Source organism: Perissodus microlepis, chromosome 16, assembly GCF_051167445.1.
Source record: "Perissodus microlepis isolate ML-2025 ecotype Zambia chromosome 16, ASM5116744v1, whole genome shotgun sequence".
Lineage (NCBI taxonomy): Eukaryota > Metazoa > Chordata > Actinopteri > Cichliformes > Cichlidae > Perissodus > Perissodus microlepis.
In genome coordinates, this window is record NC_140476.1 from 32782875 (window position 1) to 32798416 (window position 15542).

Below are 15542 nucleotides of genomic sequence, written 5' to 3' on the forward strand. Positions count from 1 at the left end.
TATGATGACGTGAGCATGCCATTCTTTTTTCAAATGAAATGTGAATTGATGGTCTTCAATTTGTTTATTCAGCTAAGCAGACCCCATCTCCTGGAGAGGGCAGGGGTCGGGGGCTGAGGCCTGGTGGGAAAGGACCACCACCACCAGAGGAACCTTTTGCAGGGTTCAAGCTCAAAGCTGTCCCGCTGAAGTTTATCAAAAAGCTTCAGAACATTGTTCTGCAGGAAGCCGAGTCTATCGGCTCATCTGCTGTCTTTGAATGTGAGGTCTCACCTTCCACTGCTGTTACTTCTTGGATGAAAGATGGTAGTAATCTCCGTGAGAGCCCCAAGCACAAGTTCACTTCGGATGGCAAAGATCGCAAATTGAACATCATTGATGTCCAGCTGTCTGACACTGGGGAATATACGTGCGTGGCCAAGAACGCTGGCAAAGAGATATCTTGCACCGCCAAGCTTATCGTTGAAGGTATAATAATGTTTTGGCAGTCCTGAGATGCACAAAATGTAACCATTGGAATCCCCTCAAATAATGTGTGATGTCTCTGCTATTTTGTCATGTTAAAGAGCTACCTGTGAAATGGATCAAAGAACTGGGAGAGGAGACATCAGCAATCAAGGGTCAGCCTGTGTATATGACCTGCGAGCTGAACAAAGAGAGGGATGTGATATGGAAGAAGAATGGTGAGGTCCTCAAGAAAAAGGAGGGCAAGATTCAGATCAATATCATTGGTATGCAGCACGCGGTGACCATCCAGAACTCCATGGAGGAGGACGCTGGTGTTTTCTCGTGTGAAGTGGCTGGACAGGAAGACGTTAAGACTACAACAAATGTCAAAGTGATTGGTAAGCAGAATGAGACGTGCTGCACGCTCCTACATGTCTCAGTACACATTTTTATCAAGTTTTGTGGCTTGTTTGTAGTTTGCCTAAACAAACAGAAATATCATAACATTATTATGCATCTTTATATCCTATTGAAAAAGAATGCCGCAAAGTGTCCTGCAGCTAAATGTGATTTATTTCCACAGCTTGGACATTAAATAGAGATCCTTGGAATTTTCAAACTGAGTATCGCTTAAAATTTAAACTACGTTAAGACTGAGCTGATTTTGTCATGCAACGTTTTATTTGTGCAAATTCTGAAACGTATGATTGTCATTGACTCAGTAATTTCAAAATTCAACAGAAATTGTCAAAGACTGGATAGTGAAACCACTGAGAGATCAGCATGTAAAACCAAAGGCTGCTGCAACATTTAAATGTGAGCTTTTCAAGGAAACTCCCAACTGGAAGTGGCTCAAAGGAGAGAATGAAGTCCAGCCATCTGACAAGATTGAGATCAAGAAGGAAGGAAAGGAGCTGACGCTCGTCGTTAAGAACTGCCAGCCTGATGACGTAGCAGAATATGCGCTGGAGGTGGAAGGACGCATCTACACTGCCAAGCTAACACTTGGAGGTTCATCCATTTACTTACTTATATCCATAGTAACTGTAATCATTTAAATCATTGCAATAGTTTTCTGTTGCTGATGCATAATATTTAATATTGAGTACTAATTTCTAATAATGTGTTCACAGAGCGGGAGGCTGAGATCCTAAAGCCTTTGGTCAGCGTCGAGGTGGTTGAGAAGGAAGATGCCGTGTTTGAGACTGAGATTTCTGAGGACGACATTCCTGGGGAATGGAAGCTCAAAGGAGAGGTTTTGACCAGATCCCCGGTAAGGCACAAAGGGCTTGTCTTCCATTTATATTACTGCACATGTAGTCTTTAATTTGTATATTCACTCTTTATTCGTGAGTATATTGTAATGTTTTCACTAGACATGCGACATCCAAATGGAGGGCACAGTGCGTAGACTCAAGCTAAAAAACTGCCAGCTGGACCAGGCGGGAGAAGTGACTTACACAGCTCTGAACGCCATAACCAGCGCCATGCTTAATGTCAAAGGTAAGGGGAACTCCTGTCACCAAGAACTGCAAATTCTGTGTGCTGTAAACGTGTCCTGTAAAAATAAAGGTGTGAGGTCTTAACCGAGGCGTCCTGTGAGAGTGGACCTTACACCTTTACTGAAAAGGATCGACAAGTCAACTTGATCATTTGTGCCACTATATCCAGTCTGGTGTGGGATCTTAGCTATTTTCACTGGTTGAATTGGTGTGCTGTATCTGTTGTTGTTGTAAAGTCTGTTCACTGGAAAATATAAAGTATAAATGTGTCAGATTTTGTCTCCCTCTAAAGTTTATTTGTATCTTTTGTGGTTAAATGTTCTATGTTAAATCTGTGGACATGGACAGTTTATTAGTTAGCACATGTTAGTGAATGTGTTACGGGACACAATTTGAAAGGGACTTGGTTTTAGCAACAGCAATGGAGTTCTGCAACAAATCATTGATTTTCCCCGGCAAACATCTGTTGGAGTGCGGACTTTAAGAAGTGGACAGAAGAAACCTCTTGTTTGCCTTCTCTGGGAACTATGTTCAGAAGATGTTTTTTCTACCCTCTGGCAAAACTTGAATGTGAATATTTTGAATTCTTGTTACTAACAACATGGTGTTCCTTAATAATAACTTCAATATAGGAGGTCCTTCAACACCTTGTGAGAAAGAGGACTGATGTAGTTCAAGATGGGAAGAACACTGTGAGCTGGCAACAGCACCTTTGTTGTCTTACTGACCATTTTAAGCACTTTGGAGTGATCTTCAGTTTAGTCAATAGCAAGAAGTAACTTAGTGTTTTAATAGTCCCTGCTACTACGTGCTTCCTGATTCGGGGTAATTAGCTAGAGGGACATTTAAAGAGATACAGAAGGTACAGCGACCTCAGGCTGTAGACTCCAGTCCTGTTGTTGTGTTCTGTTGTTGACATATTGTGCCTATGTCACTTTTTATCTCAGAAGTCGAAATGGACTTTGTTGTCCCGCTGAAGGATGTTTCTGTGCCAGAAAAGAAACAAGCTAAGTTTGAATGCACCATCACAAAAGATGTTTTTAAAGTCATGTGGTATAAAGGGGCTGACATCATCACCCAAGACCAAAAATATGACATCATCGACGACGGAAAGAAGCATATGCTGATTATAAACTGCTGTGAGTTTGATGACGAGGATGAATACATGATTGAAGTTTTAGGCAAAACCTCAAAAGCTAGACTCACAGTGGAGGGTAAGTAATGGGCCACGTTTACTGGAAAAAAGGCCAGAACACGATTGTTTTCACTGCATTCATTGTCTTGGTTACCCCACCATCATATGAGCTAACTCATATGACCGTGTTTTATTAATGCAATTGTAGGTATCAGGCTGAAATTTATCTCACCAATAAAGGATCAAACTGTAAAGGAAGGCAAAACAGCTCGCTTTGAGCTGGAGCTTTCTCACGAGAACATCCCCATCACCTGGTACAAGAACGACAACAAAATTCATCCGAGCAGAACTGTCGTCATTCATGTGGATGGAAAGAAGCACGCACTAGAAATGAGAGAAGTGACTCTAGATGATATCTGCCAAATTAAGGCTGAGGCCAAAGGAATTCTTTCCATGGCCAACCTGACAGTTATAGGTAATCCAAGAATAACGACCTGTCCTCTCTGTCCTCATTGTCAAGTGTGTCGTCCTTCCCACAGCTTTGTGTACACTTTGTCCATTGTTGTGTCTGTCTGGGTCTACAAAAGTATTGTATCCTTGTCTCTGTGATATATACGAAATCATTTTGTGTGGTTTTCATTTGTGTTTCTCGTGTGTCTTCACTGTCGTGTTTTGTGCACTGTATATTTGTGGTGTATTGTGGAATTACCCCAAAATATTCCCATTCTAGAGGGAGATCCGTACTTCACAGTTAAGCTGCAGGACTATACTGCAGTGGAGAAAGATGAGGTGGTTCTAGATTGCGAGCTCAGCAAAGATGTCGATGTCATGTGGTACCACAATGAGGCCGAGATCAAAGCTTCTAAGACGGTGAACATTAAAGCTGAAGGCAAACGCAGAGTCCTCATAATCAAGAGAGTTGGGGACAAAGACAAAGGACAGTACCTATGTGACTGTGGAACAGACAAGACGACAGCGACTCTTCACATTGAAGGTAAAGACCCAGAAATCTCTTGATTTTGATATTTGGTCATTTTGAGGCAGCTTCCTTCCCTTCTTGATGCTCGTCTTCACTTGCACAGCCTGTGCATCGCGTCATATCGCTCACTCTTTTTTGCATTTTTTTACTTGAAGCACTTCACTTTCCAATCAGCGTTTACTGTTTTTTTTCCGTCTCTCTCCATTAACAGCAGAAACTGGAAGCCTAAAAACTAAAAGATTTAAAGTTTCCAAAAACGTGGCTCCAGAAGCTAAACTGTATTCGAATCTATGTGTCAGTCCTGTGGTGTCGTTGTCATGTCGCTGACTTTTGGTTATGAGATTCCCTTTTCAAAACACATCACTTATTGTCTTTTGAAGCACTTTGTCACTTTAGTAATCACACAGTTTCAAACTGGATCAAATCATCACAAGATTTTATTACCGGGACCACGAGGCACTGGTTTCTGTATGTGTGTCTGTGACTGTCTGATGTTGACTTGTTTTTGTGTGTACATTGTGTGTACATGTTTGTATATGTTTATATGTTTATGCCGTTGATTTTTTTGTCCCCTCTTTAAAACGTCAGCTCGTCACATAAAGGTGGTTCGGCCGATGTACGGCGCTGAGGTATTTGACGGAGAGACAGCTCGATTTGAGGTTGAGCTCAGTGAAGACGATGTCCATGGCCAGTGGAAACTGAATGGGGAACTCCTCAGTCCATCCACTGTATGTCAACTGCATCTCAGCAGATATTCATTTATCTGTGGTTTCATTCTTTTACTTAAATCTGGATGTCGATACGCTAGTAGAGATAAACCGTAGTTGTGTCCTCATCACGTTTCTTTCACTCTCACAATTTTGCTGAAAACGTTTGTTGGCCATCTGCAGGATGTTGAAATCGTGGAGGACGGTGCCAAACATACTCTGGTCTTGTACAACTGCAGAGTACCTCAGACCGGCGAGGTCATGTTCACTGCCGCTAATGCCAAATGTTCTGCTAACCTGAAAGTGAAGGGTGAGCTTTCCACCTTCCTTTTTTTGAGTCAGCGTGGAAAGTCTCTGCCCACTCAAATATTTTGATTTTTTTATTAACTATCTGTCTGAATCAACAGAGGTCCCAGTGTCATTCATTACACCTCTGGCTGATGTACATGTGTATGAAAAGGATGAAGCAAAATTTGAACTAGAAATTTCCCGGGAGCCCAAAAGCTTCCGTTGGCTGAAGGGATCTCAAGAGTTGTCAACAGATGACAAGTTTGAACTCCACGTGGAAGGAAAGAGACACAGTCTTTTTGTAAAATCTGCCAGATATGAAGATGAAGGTAAATACATGTTCGAGGCTGAAGATAAGAGGACATCCGGAAAGTTGATTATCAAAGGTAAACAAAGTTGGATCTCTTTAGTGTTTTTAGGAGAAGATTTGTTTGGGTACGTGACTGAATTCTTCTTTTGCGTGCTCGCTAAACGTTGTATGCCAAAAGCCTGTTAACGACAAACGCCACATTTCTTGTCAGGTATTCGCCTTGCATTTATCAAGCCAATAAGAGATGTGACCGTAAAGGAACGTGAAACTGCAGAGTTCAGCGTTGAACTCTCTCATGAAAAAATCCCAGTCGTCTGGTACAAAAATGACGTCCGTTTGCACCCCAGCAAAGTGGTGCACATGTCCGAGGAAGGAAAAGTGCACACGCTGGCCTTCAAGGAGGTCACAATTGATGACACGTCTATGATCAAAGTGGAGGCGATGGGCAAGACTTCAGAGGCCATGCTCACCGTTCTCGGTTAGTATCGTACCGCAGAGGGATGCATCCAGATTTCCATAAAGAATGTACTGAGTGCAGGACTCGTGTACTTGTTACCATGAAAAAACTGCATCTTCCCCTTACTGTATTAAAATGGAATTAACGTGTGACATTTTTGGGTGAATGTATACGCTGCACTTGCCATGACTTTAGCCAGTTAATGTTTTCAGCTGATATAATCCCGGTGTCTGCCCACAGAGGGCGACCTGTACTTCACAGTGAAGCTCCAGAATTACACCGCTGTTGAGAAAGATGAGGTGATTTTGTCCTGCGAGTTGAGTAAGGCCGCTGCTGAGGTCAAATGGTTCAAAGATGGCGAAGAAATCTTTCCCTCCAAGAACATTTCTTTCAAATCTGATGGCAAGAAACATATGTTGGTCATCAAGAAGGCAGGAAAGAGCAACATGGGCGCTTACAGCTGCGACTGTGGAACTGACAAAACTACCGCTGACCTTAACATCGAAGGTAATACCTGTGGTGATCCAGCCCCTCAGACTCCACCGGGACTGCAGAGACAGGCCCCGCCCACCAGCATTCACCAAACCCCGCCTCCTGTTATCTCCATTTGTCCTGCACTACTGCAGCTTCCACTTTTATTCTAAATGCTTGTAAAAGTTATCATTATAATACTTGAGAATAATTCAACCTTGCACATCTTACAGTGAATGGTATTATGGATCTGTAGATGTGTAGATGTGGATATACTTTGAAATGTTTTATGGGGTTAATTATTCTCAAGCGTTCCTCAACTTCTGTTTTTACACAAATTGTAAGCTTCTGATTTTAACTCTCCCGTCTTGTCCTATGTTTAGTTCATGTGTTACACTGTATCTGACAATGTGAAACTCTTTTCACAGATGTCGTCTAATACGTTTCCGTTCGCTTCACTTGTAAGTTTCGCTTACATATTTTAACAAACTTTACAGAACGTGACATCAAGGTCGTCCGCCCACTGTACAGCGTGGAAGTTACAGAGACCGAGACGGCGAAGTTTGAGACAGAGATTTCTGAGGAGGACCTTCATGCCACCTGGAAACTGAAGGGCGAGACACTTCATCCATCTGCTGTAAGATTTTACACCTATAAAATATAATTTCAACACATTTGTTGGAAATTCCATGAAAATGTTTTGAATTGGCACATTCATCTCTTGTTGGTTTGCACAATGTTTGTTCTCAGAATGTGGAGATCAAGGAGGAAGGAACCCGGCACTTATTGATCCTCTATAACTGCAAAATGGACATGGCTGGAAGTGTTGACTTTGCAGCAGCGAATGCCAAATCCTCAGCTCAGCTCAGGGTCAAAGGTGACTGAAACAAGTCTGAAGTCAATCACAGTGATTTTTGAAATGTCTGTGATAACATTTGCTAGTATGAAACTAAGGCTACGTTCACACTGCAGGTCTTGATGCTCAATTCTGATTTTTTGATTAAATCCGATTATTTTCTCTGCTCGTTCACACTACAAATAAAATGTGACAGCAAACGCGCTCTAGTGTGAACGCTCAAAGCGGCCGCATGCGCAAAAGAAGACGTCACACACAACGCGCTCTGTTTAGACCCAGAGCAAACAGTATGTGTGACTGATGGCCTTAATATAAAGACTTCGGACTTCACGTTTCCCAATTTTTGCTTTAAGTTATTTTGTTATTTGCATAATAATGTAAATAACCTAATAATGATCCTTATTGCTGTTTTAGAGGAGCGGTGCTTCAAAGGATAGCTGCAGATTTCTGTCAGAATCTGCAGATTATACAGTACAAACAAAATGTTCACGTTTCTCCAACGTTGTCTTCCCAACAGTTTCACTGACATCTACACTGGATGGTCAGGAAGCGTTCGCGATGTCTTCTCCGGAGCTGATAATTAGCGTCTGTCTTGTGTCAGTGACGTAAAAGATTTAATGCGACGTAACCATTCAAACAGCAGTCGCTTTCTAAAACATCAGATATGTATCGGATTCAGTACCACATACTAAAGTGACCCAGATCGGATTTGAAAATATCGGATTTGTGCCGTTCACGCTGTCATACCGTGATCGGATATGGGTCGCATAGGGTCAAAAAAATCGGATTTGATGCGCTTTCACCTGCAGTGTGAACGTAGCCTAAAATTTCCTGAAATTCCTCCTCGTGATTTGAGTTATCAACCCATCCCGTGATCCTCTGAGCTTCAGTAATAGAATTAACACAAGGAGCACTATTTGATCAGATGATAATTTGTTGTTTTTAATAATTCAATAAATAATTAAAAGTTAGTGATGCAGTTGTTTTAATAATATTTCCCTTCACATGATTCATTTTGATTGATCCTGTTCCAACTTGTCTCTGAACTAGAATTTAATTCAGTACAATATTTAAATAACTCAGCGACTGATTGAAAGCTCCTATAATGGCGCAGGCTTACACGTTTCTAGAATTAAAAACTATTTCATATTTTGCTTCTCTTTAATGATCACTTTTAGATTTATCAAATCAGTAAATGTTCAGAAATAAAAGAAAGTTCAGCAGTCCAGCTACACAATCATAAACAGTCCAGCTTAAGAAAAGCGTCGTTCTTGTTCACAGTGTAGGGATTTAAATGTGAATTAACTTTAATAGATGAGTCATTTTTATGGTGAGATTGCAAACTCTTCAGACTGACAGCTTTCTGATTGCATGAGCTGTCATGCTGCCAGAGTGCATTTCAACAGGCTGTAAAGGGGCCTTAATTCAGGCATGTGAAGAAGCCTGTTATAAATAATTGATGTGGCTTGTTAATCCACACTGACTTCCTAGAGCTCTGTATGTCCCGTGTTACCAAACTCCCCAGTAGTGTGACGTTGGGTAACTCCTGTGAGGACATTCACATTCTCCTTTTCCTGGGAAATTGCAATCTTGTGATTGACAGGAGCAGACCGGCTTCCCTCAATGGATTTGGCAGATGTGGGCTCTCAGCCTATCAGGCTCCTTAGTTATTTTTGAAGCCACATTCCTTATCTAGAGAAGGGTTGCAGTGATTGGCAGGGGGGGAGGGTAGAACCCCAACTCTCACTGGCTCTGCCTGCCGTTTACATCTGACAGTAGGATTCATGCTAATGAGCTTGGACACCTAATGCCAAGTCTCAAGGCAGCTTGTTTCAGTTGTCCAAGGTCTTGCACCAGCAGCCTTCAGCTCAAAACACCATGAGGAATAGCCACTGAGGATTAGCCATGTCTCTCTGGGCTTTTTTTGGTTTTCATTGACCTGTTTTTCGGTCAGGGGCGCTAACCATGTTTTCTTCCCAATCTAAAGCCCGAGTGATTGGCCTCCAGAGGCCTCTGAAGGATGTCACCGTGACTGCTGGGGAGACTGCCACCTTTGAGTGCGAGCTGTCATACGAAGGCATCGCTGTCGAGTGGTTCCTGGGGGGTACAAAGCTGGAGCCAAGCGATAGAGTAAGTCTCAACACATCTGACTGAGCCCACGCAATGTTTCTTTACTGCGGACAGGATCACTAGGAGATTCACTTCCTGAAACACAAGACCCATTAACATTCAGTTACAAACCACTACAGCAGTCCAGGCCTCATGATTGTGTCCCACAGCCAGAATTTCCCTTTACATTTGTATACAATGTTCGTTTTTTGTGTCCAGTGAACTGCTCCGGCTTCATATAAGGCTCTGCTGGTGTGGGTTTGGGATTCCTGGTTTTGAGATAACATAGGCAGGAAGGCTTTTCTGCCCCACAAGCGTTTCTGCAGGGTTATTTTTAACAGCTGAAGGAGGCTGAGGTGCAGGGCAAGTGGCAGCAGAGCTATGACAGCTACAGCTACAAAACATATGGACTGCTATAAGTGTTTTGCTTGAGCTGATGCACTTGCTGTTTTCACATTGTAATTCAAAGTTGAACAGTGAATAGTCCAGGCCCTGAAATGAAATCGAGTCATATCCAGATCCAAGTGTTTGAAGTTTGAAGTAACCTGAGAACGCCGTGGTCCTTATGAATCGTTCCCTCTTTCTCGGTTGCTCTGCATGTTGCATGTTTAGCATAGGTGGAGGTTTCTGTGCTTCAGCCACAGTAGTAGCTGAAGCACAGAAGAATGTAAAGCTGAATGTTTCCTCGGGCTCAATGAATAGCTTTTCCATCTCAGCACGTGTTTTTCTTGGGTAATACCAAAAGTGGCTGATTTGTTCAGCAGAGCATTTAAATACAAACAAACAGAAGAGTGTCATTGGTACATGTGGTTGCACCTATAGCAGATTATGAAGAACTGCACTTCCTCGAGTTCAGTTAAGATTCATAAAAGTGTCAGTATGAAGGGCAAAAATGTAACTTTCTAAATTAAAACCAAAAGAAGAAACACCCCCAAAAAAATCTAGGTTTAGAGTTGGTCAAAGCAAATGTTACAGCGTTATGGCAGATATAAATTCACAAAGAGTTTAAAATGTCACTGGCTAAGTAAAAAAGCAGCAGTTTGTCTTTCTTCTTATAGAAAAGTGCTTCAGGCCTCACATGACAACCCAATAAATCTAATCTTATCTTTTATATTGAAGAACAAATATGCAGGTTTTCAGCTGAAGATGAAATAAAGTTTTTTTTATAGAGCTAAATAAACTTTATTATCAGTTTGTCTTGTTTTTACTTTTTCTGTCACATTTCTGCTTATCAGCAAAAGTGTTTTTCTGATCAAGCAGCATTTTAACTATTACACTAATAGGCCACTTTATCCTCCACACATGAATGTACTGCCTACTTGTTGACAGCTGATGTGTCTTTTCATGCACACAGCACAGAAAAATATCATTGTACTTTCATCTTAAACGGTTCTTACAAATATCATTGTTAGGAATGAAAAATCGAACCAAGTTCATTTGATGTCACATAAATTTCAGTTGTGCTTATTTTGTTAGTCTGATAAAAAAATGCTGCATGTTTCATTTGTGAGTGTGTTGTGAGGCAGCTCTGTCACATGCAGGACACAGTGGTAAAAGCAGCTGTTGGGTGTTATAGGTCGTGTAGTTTAAATTGGGAAAATGGGGAGGGGCGGAGGGGGAGGGGTGCCTATATTCATTTTGGTCGTCCAGGCTTAACCGAGAAAATCTCTGTGCTTCACATCCTGTAGATGTGGAGAAACAAAGGAACCTCCAAAGAACAAAGACTGTTGATCATAACACATATAAACCTGTCTTACCATTAGCAATTATTGCTTTGCTAACATGAGGAGGAGCACCAGGGTTTGAACCTCACGGGCAATGTTCAGTGACACTGCAATACCTAATCCTTGCAGCAATGAGGTTTAATGTCATATATTCATTCATAGTCTGGGAAAAAAAACAGAAAAATCCAACTTAGATTGGAAATTAGTGAGTTGGTTTAGTGAGATTAGTGCAAAAACTGAATCTCTAAACTTGATATAAGATCTTCAGAGAAGTTAAAACCTGTGACATGTTGTGACATTCAGGGCAGGAAAATACTAAATATGAATGAATCTATCAACCTGACAGGAAGTATACAGGACAGATTAAACCCTGTGATTATTGACTCTGTTGCAGGTGGTGTTGAAGGCGGAGGGTAAAGTCCACACCCTGACTCTACGCAATGTCGAGCAAAACGAAGCCGGACAAATCAAACTCACAGCCAAAGACTTCCAGACTGAGGCCAGTCTTACTGTCAAAGGTAACCCAACAACACTATTTCAGGATTTTTGATCTTTCTGAGTTAACTTAATTCCAGACACCCTCTCTACTTTTAAGATTAGGCTTAAAACTTAGAGTCAGGACTGGATCAGGTGACCCTGAATCCACCCTGGTTATGCTGCAATAGACTTAGGCTGCTGGTGCCTTCCATTGATGCACTGACTGTTTCTCCTCTCATCGCTTTTGTGTTCATAGGCCACTCCGGATTTAATTATGAGTTATTATTAATCTCTGGCTCACTTCCACAGCATGTCTTTTATCTTGTTTCCCTCCCCTCACCTCCAACTGGTGGCAGCAGATGGCCCCGCCCCTCCCTGAGCCTGGTTCTGCTGGTTCCTCTGTGTTAAAAGGGAGTTTTTCCTTCCCACTGTTGCCAAAGTGCTTGCTCACAGGGGATCATATGATTGTTGGGGATTCTCTGTATTATTGTTGGCTCTTTACTTTACAATGTTAAGCAGCTTGAGACGACTATTGTTGTGATTTGGCGCTATATAAACAAAATGGAATTGAATTAAATTGAATTGATGTCACCAGCTTTTATAGTGTCCTTCTAGAAGACAACAGCAATGAACACTACACTTGCACTTGACTGATAGAAAATCTCCAGCATTTTACTCTGCAAGTTGATATATCTTGGTGTCTTTATAAAATCGAGCCTGCTCATTCCCATTTTGCATACAGTGGTTGTGTTGGTTGTGTCTTCCAGTTCAATTTGTTTGTTTGTCAATGTGGATGGATACTGTTAAATGCACTTAAGATATTCAATTCAATTTAATTCATATAGCGCAAAATCACAACAACAGTCGCCTCAAGGTGCTTTATATTGTAAGGCAGACCCTACAATGATATATAGAGAGAAAAACCCAACAATCATATGACCCTATGATCCTACGAGCAAGCAGTTTGGCGACAGTGGGAAGGAAAAACTCCCTTTTAACAGGAAGAAACCTCCGGCAGAACCAGGCTCAGGGAGGGACTTTGTCAGTGCATGGTCCAAGTAGTTTCCACTACAATGGTAAATTTTCTGATTCAGATTGTAAACATGACTCAGGATCACAGACAGCTCACTGGCACAGGTCCTTATCATTTGTATTGTTGATTGTTTTACTTAGGTCTGTAATTTGGGTAGGTACATATCTCACAGAAAAAAGAAAACTTTATACTGTGAGATATGAAAAAAAAGGTTATTTAAAAAGGTCATTATGAATGTATAAACTTTACTTGTGGAGGCTGCACAGGTATATTATCAAATCCCCAAGATTATTTTGCACTTACCCATCTGACGCCAAAAAACACAATTGGCTTGGACCGCAGCTACTCTCTTACTGCAGCTTACTGAGACTTTACATTGTTAACTTATATTTTTCTGTGGGCATTTTAAGACTAGAAGAGGTGAAACATTGCACTGATAAATCAACCACAATATGTGACTATCACTGCAGCCTTATTTTATTGGCCAGGATGAAATCCCACAAAAAATAAACTGATCTTTAGTGTTCAGTTTCTACTTTACTGAAATTCAAACTGCTGTCTTCTCTGTTTCTTTGTTCATCCAGAACCACCAGTGGAGTTCACTAAGCCTCTGGAGGACCAGACAGTGGAAGAGGAGGCCACGGCCACACTCGAATGTGAAGTTTCCAGGGAAAATGCAGAAGTGCGATGGTTCAGGGATGGACAGGAGATCCGCAAGACAAAGAAATATGAGATGATCATTGACGGCTGCAAGCGAGCGCTGGTCATCCACGACTGCACTTTGGACGACTCAAGAACATATGCTTGTGACGCTAAAGACTTCAAAACCTCATGCTTCCTCAATGTTGAACGTAAGTATAGTTGTGAAATGGGAAGAAAATTAAGTCAGAAGTTATTAGGCATAAAAAGGAACCCCAATTAGACTGTGACTCACCCCTTATTGGCCTAAAACAAACCTCTCAATGAGAAGGGGTCCCCACGGTAACTAATGGGCCCAAAATGGGACAGAAGTACTGGGCCAACTGCCGACTGTCTCTATGCCTACAAGGAACTGTTTTGTCATAAAAACCCATCCTATGAATCTCCAGATCTGCGCTGGTATTAATCCTGGCAGAGATTTGGAAAGCCGCAGGTTTTGAGCTGAATGCTCATAAATTTGAATCTCAGCACTGAGCAGCCCCATTCTGTCACTTTATGGCTGAGTTGCAGTGTTTCTTCCACTTTGCAAAAATACCATTTATAGTTTCAGTCAGTGAGAGCCTTTGACTGCGCGTCAAAACAACCCATTGTTTCACAAATGTTGGTAAAGGTGGGTCCTTGATTTTATACAGCTGTGGCAATGGGACTGAAAGCACCGGATTTCAAAGATTAAGAGGTGTGGCCCAGTAGTTTTGGTCATTAAGGAATCCTTGAAAAATCCTTGAAAAAACAGTCTCTGTTTTTGTTAAGGAACCCTTTTTAAGAGATAGATGACACTCTGAGATTTGTGATTTTAAGCTCCAAATTAAAATCAAATTACTTTTAGCATGCCTGTATACATACTCATTTGTCAAATCCCAAATCACGAACTCCCCACAAAAGTTAAAGTGCCTTTTAAAACAGTAAAGAAACTTCCACATGAAGCCCAGAGGATACATTGGCTTTGCTCTTCTATTAAGGTAACCTCCCCTCCAGGAGGTGGGAAACTGAGTGTATTAACGATTCTCTTCTCTTTGTCTGAATAGCTCCACACATTGAGTTCTCAAAGCCACTCCACGACGTCGAGGTTGTAGAGAAGGAATCTGCCAGGTTTGAATGTGAAGTGTCCAGAGAAGACGTCAAAGTGAGAACACACGCTTTTGCCAGATGAGCTTATTGTAAAGGTTACATTTCATGTTTTCTCTGGACTAATCTTGCTCTCAGTGACCTCTTCCTTCACATCTCACAGGTCCGCTGGTTAAAGGACGGAAATGAAATCAGAAAGGGAAAGAAATACGAAATTATTGCACAAGGTCGCCAGCACATCCTCATCATCCACAAGTCCGTGTTTGACGATGAGGCTGAATACGAATGTGATGCAAAGACCTCAAAGTCCTCTGGCATGCTCACTGTCGTTGGTAAGAATCAAAAAGTTCTTCTTCGATCACAGCCTCTTTTTTCATACACGTATTAGTGTGTTTGGTTACTTGATTTTATTATTTAACGTTAGATGTAATTGTTCAGTTCTTCAAAGCTAAAGATAATATTAGACAACAATTTCTGATGCTCAAAGTAAAGTTTTTCTCAGATATTTGAACCATCACAAGAATAGAAAATTACAATTTTCTTCAGTTTGGTTTAGTTGGATTAAATTAAATAAATCATGGAAAACAGCACATTTTACATTTGTGTGACCATGTTTGTGATTTGGAGATCAGTCAGTGAAATTAGAATATGAGTTGGATAAGCAGAAGTGGAGAGATTGATTTGATAATTTAACATAATTTTGCTGAAGCTGAATGAGTTTTATGAATTAGATATAAATGATGTGAGCATGATAGCAGTTATGGCAGTTTACTGAAAATTAATCTCATTTTTCTAATTATTCATTTCATGAACTTCAAAAAAGAACAACAACACAAAAATATTCATAAAAATGAAAATTTTATGAAGATGATTAATAACAAATAAATAGCTGGCTAACATTGTGTTATGTCTGTTGTGTAGAGAATGTTGCTACAAGCTGCTAAAATATATGTTGTTAAAAATGTATTAAAAGGTTTTAAGCAACTAATGGAGGATTCCTTTCATTGCAGAGGAGGAGGCAAGGTTCACCAAGAACCTGTTCAATGTGGAGGGAACTGAGACCGACAGTGTAAAACTTATTTGTGAAGTCTCCAAACCCAGCGTAGACGTTATCTGGTACAAAGGAGACACGGAGCTGCCAGAGGGTGGCCGCTATGAGCAAATTGTAGATGGGAAGAGAAGGATACTCCTGATCAAGGATCTGAACATGTCTGATGCTGGAGAGTACAACTGCAGGCTAAGTCCCAGCAACAAAACTTCAGGAAATCTCAAGATTAATGGTA

At 41.1% G+C, this 15542-nt stretch overlaps 1 protein-coding gene across 22 annotated transcripts in view; it reads left to right on the top strand.

Annotated features, from left to right (window-relative positions):
* The window catches only part of ttn.2 (titin, tandem duplicate 2), a 221696-nt gene that overhangs the window by 99708 nt on the left and 106446 nt on the right, over positions 1-15542 (top strand). For all 22 annotated transcript variants that reach the window (XM_084909012.1, XM_084909028.1, XM_084909015.1 and 19 more), the window contains 21 exons: positions 73-468; positions 567-845; positions 1189-1458; positions 1581-1720; positions 1824-1950; positions 2897-3163; positions 3293-3559; positions 3815-4078; positions 4652-4791; positions 4954-5080; positions 5178-5444; positions 5580-5846; positions 6066-6332; positions 6794-6933; positions 7047-7173; positions 9140-9282; positions 11380-11503; positions 13080-13346; positions 14220-14317; positions 14423-14591; positions 15270-15539. In XM_084909012.1, the coding sequence (XP_084765138.1) occupies positions 73-468; positions 567-845; positions 1189-1458; positions 1581-1720; positions 1824-1950; positions 2897-3163; positions 3293-3559; positions 3815-4078; positions 4652-4791; positions 4954-5080; positions 5178-5444; positions 5580-5846; positions 6066-6332; positions 6794-6933; positions 7047-7173; positions 9140-9282; positions 11380-11503; positions 13080-13346; positions 14220-14317; positions 14423-14591; positions 15270-15539 (4416 nt within the window). The remainder of the gene's footprint in view (positions 1-72; positions 469-566; positions 846-1188; positions 1459-1580; positions 1721-1823; positions 1951-2896; positions 3164-3292; positions 3560-3814; positions 4079-4651; positions 4792-4953; positions 5081-5177; positions 5445-5579; positions 5847-6065; positions 6333-6793; positions 6934-7046; positions 7174-9139; positions 9283-11379; positions 11504-13079; positions 13347-14219; positions 14318-14422; positions 14592-15269; positions 15540-15542) is intronic.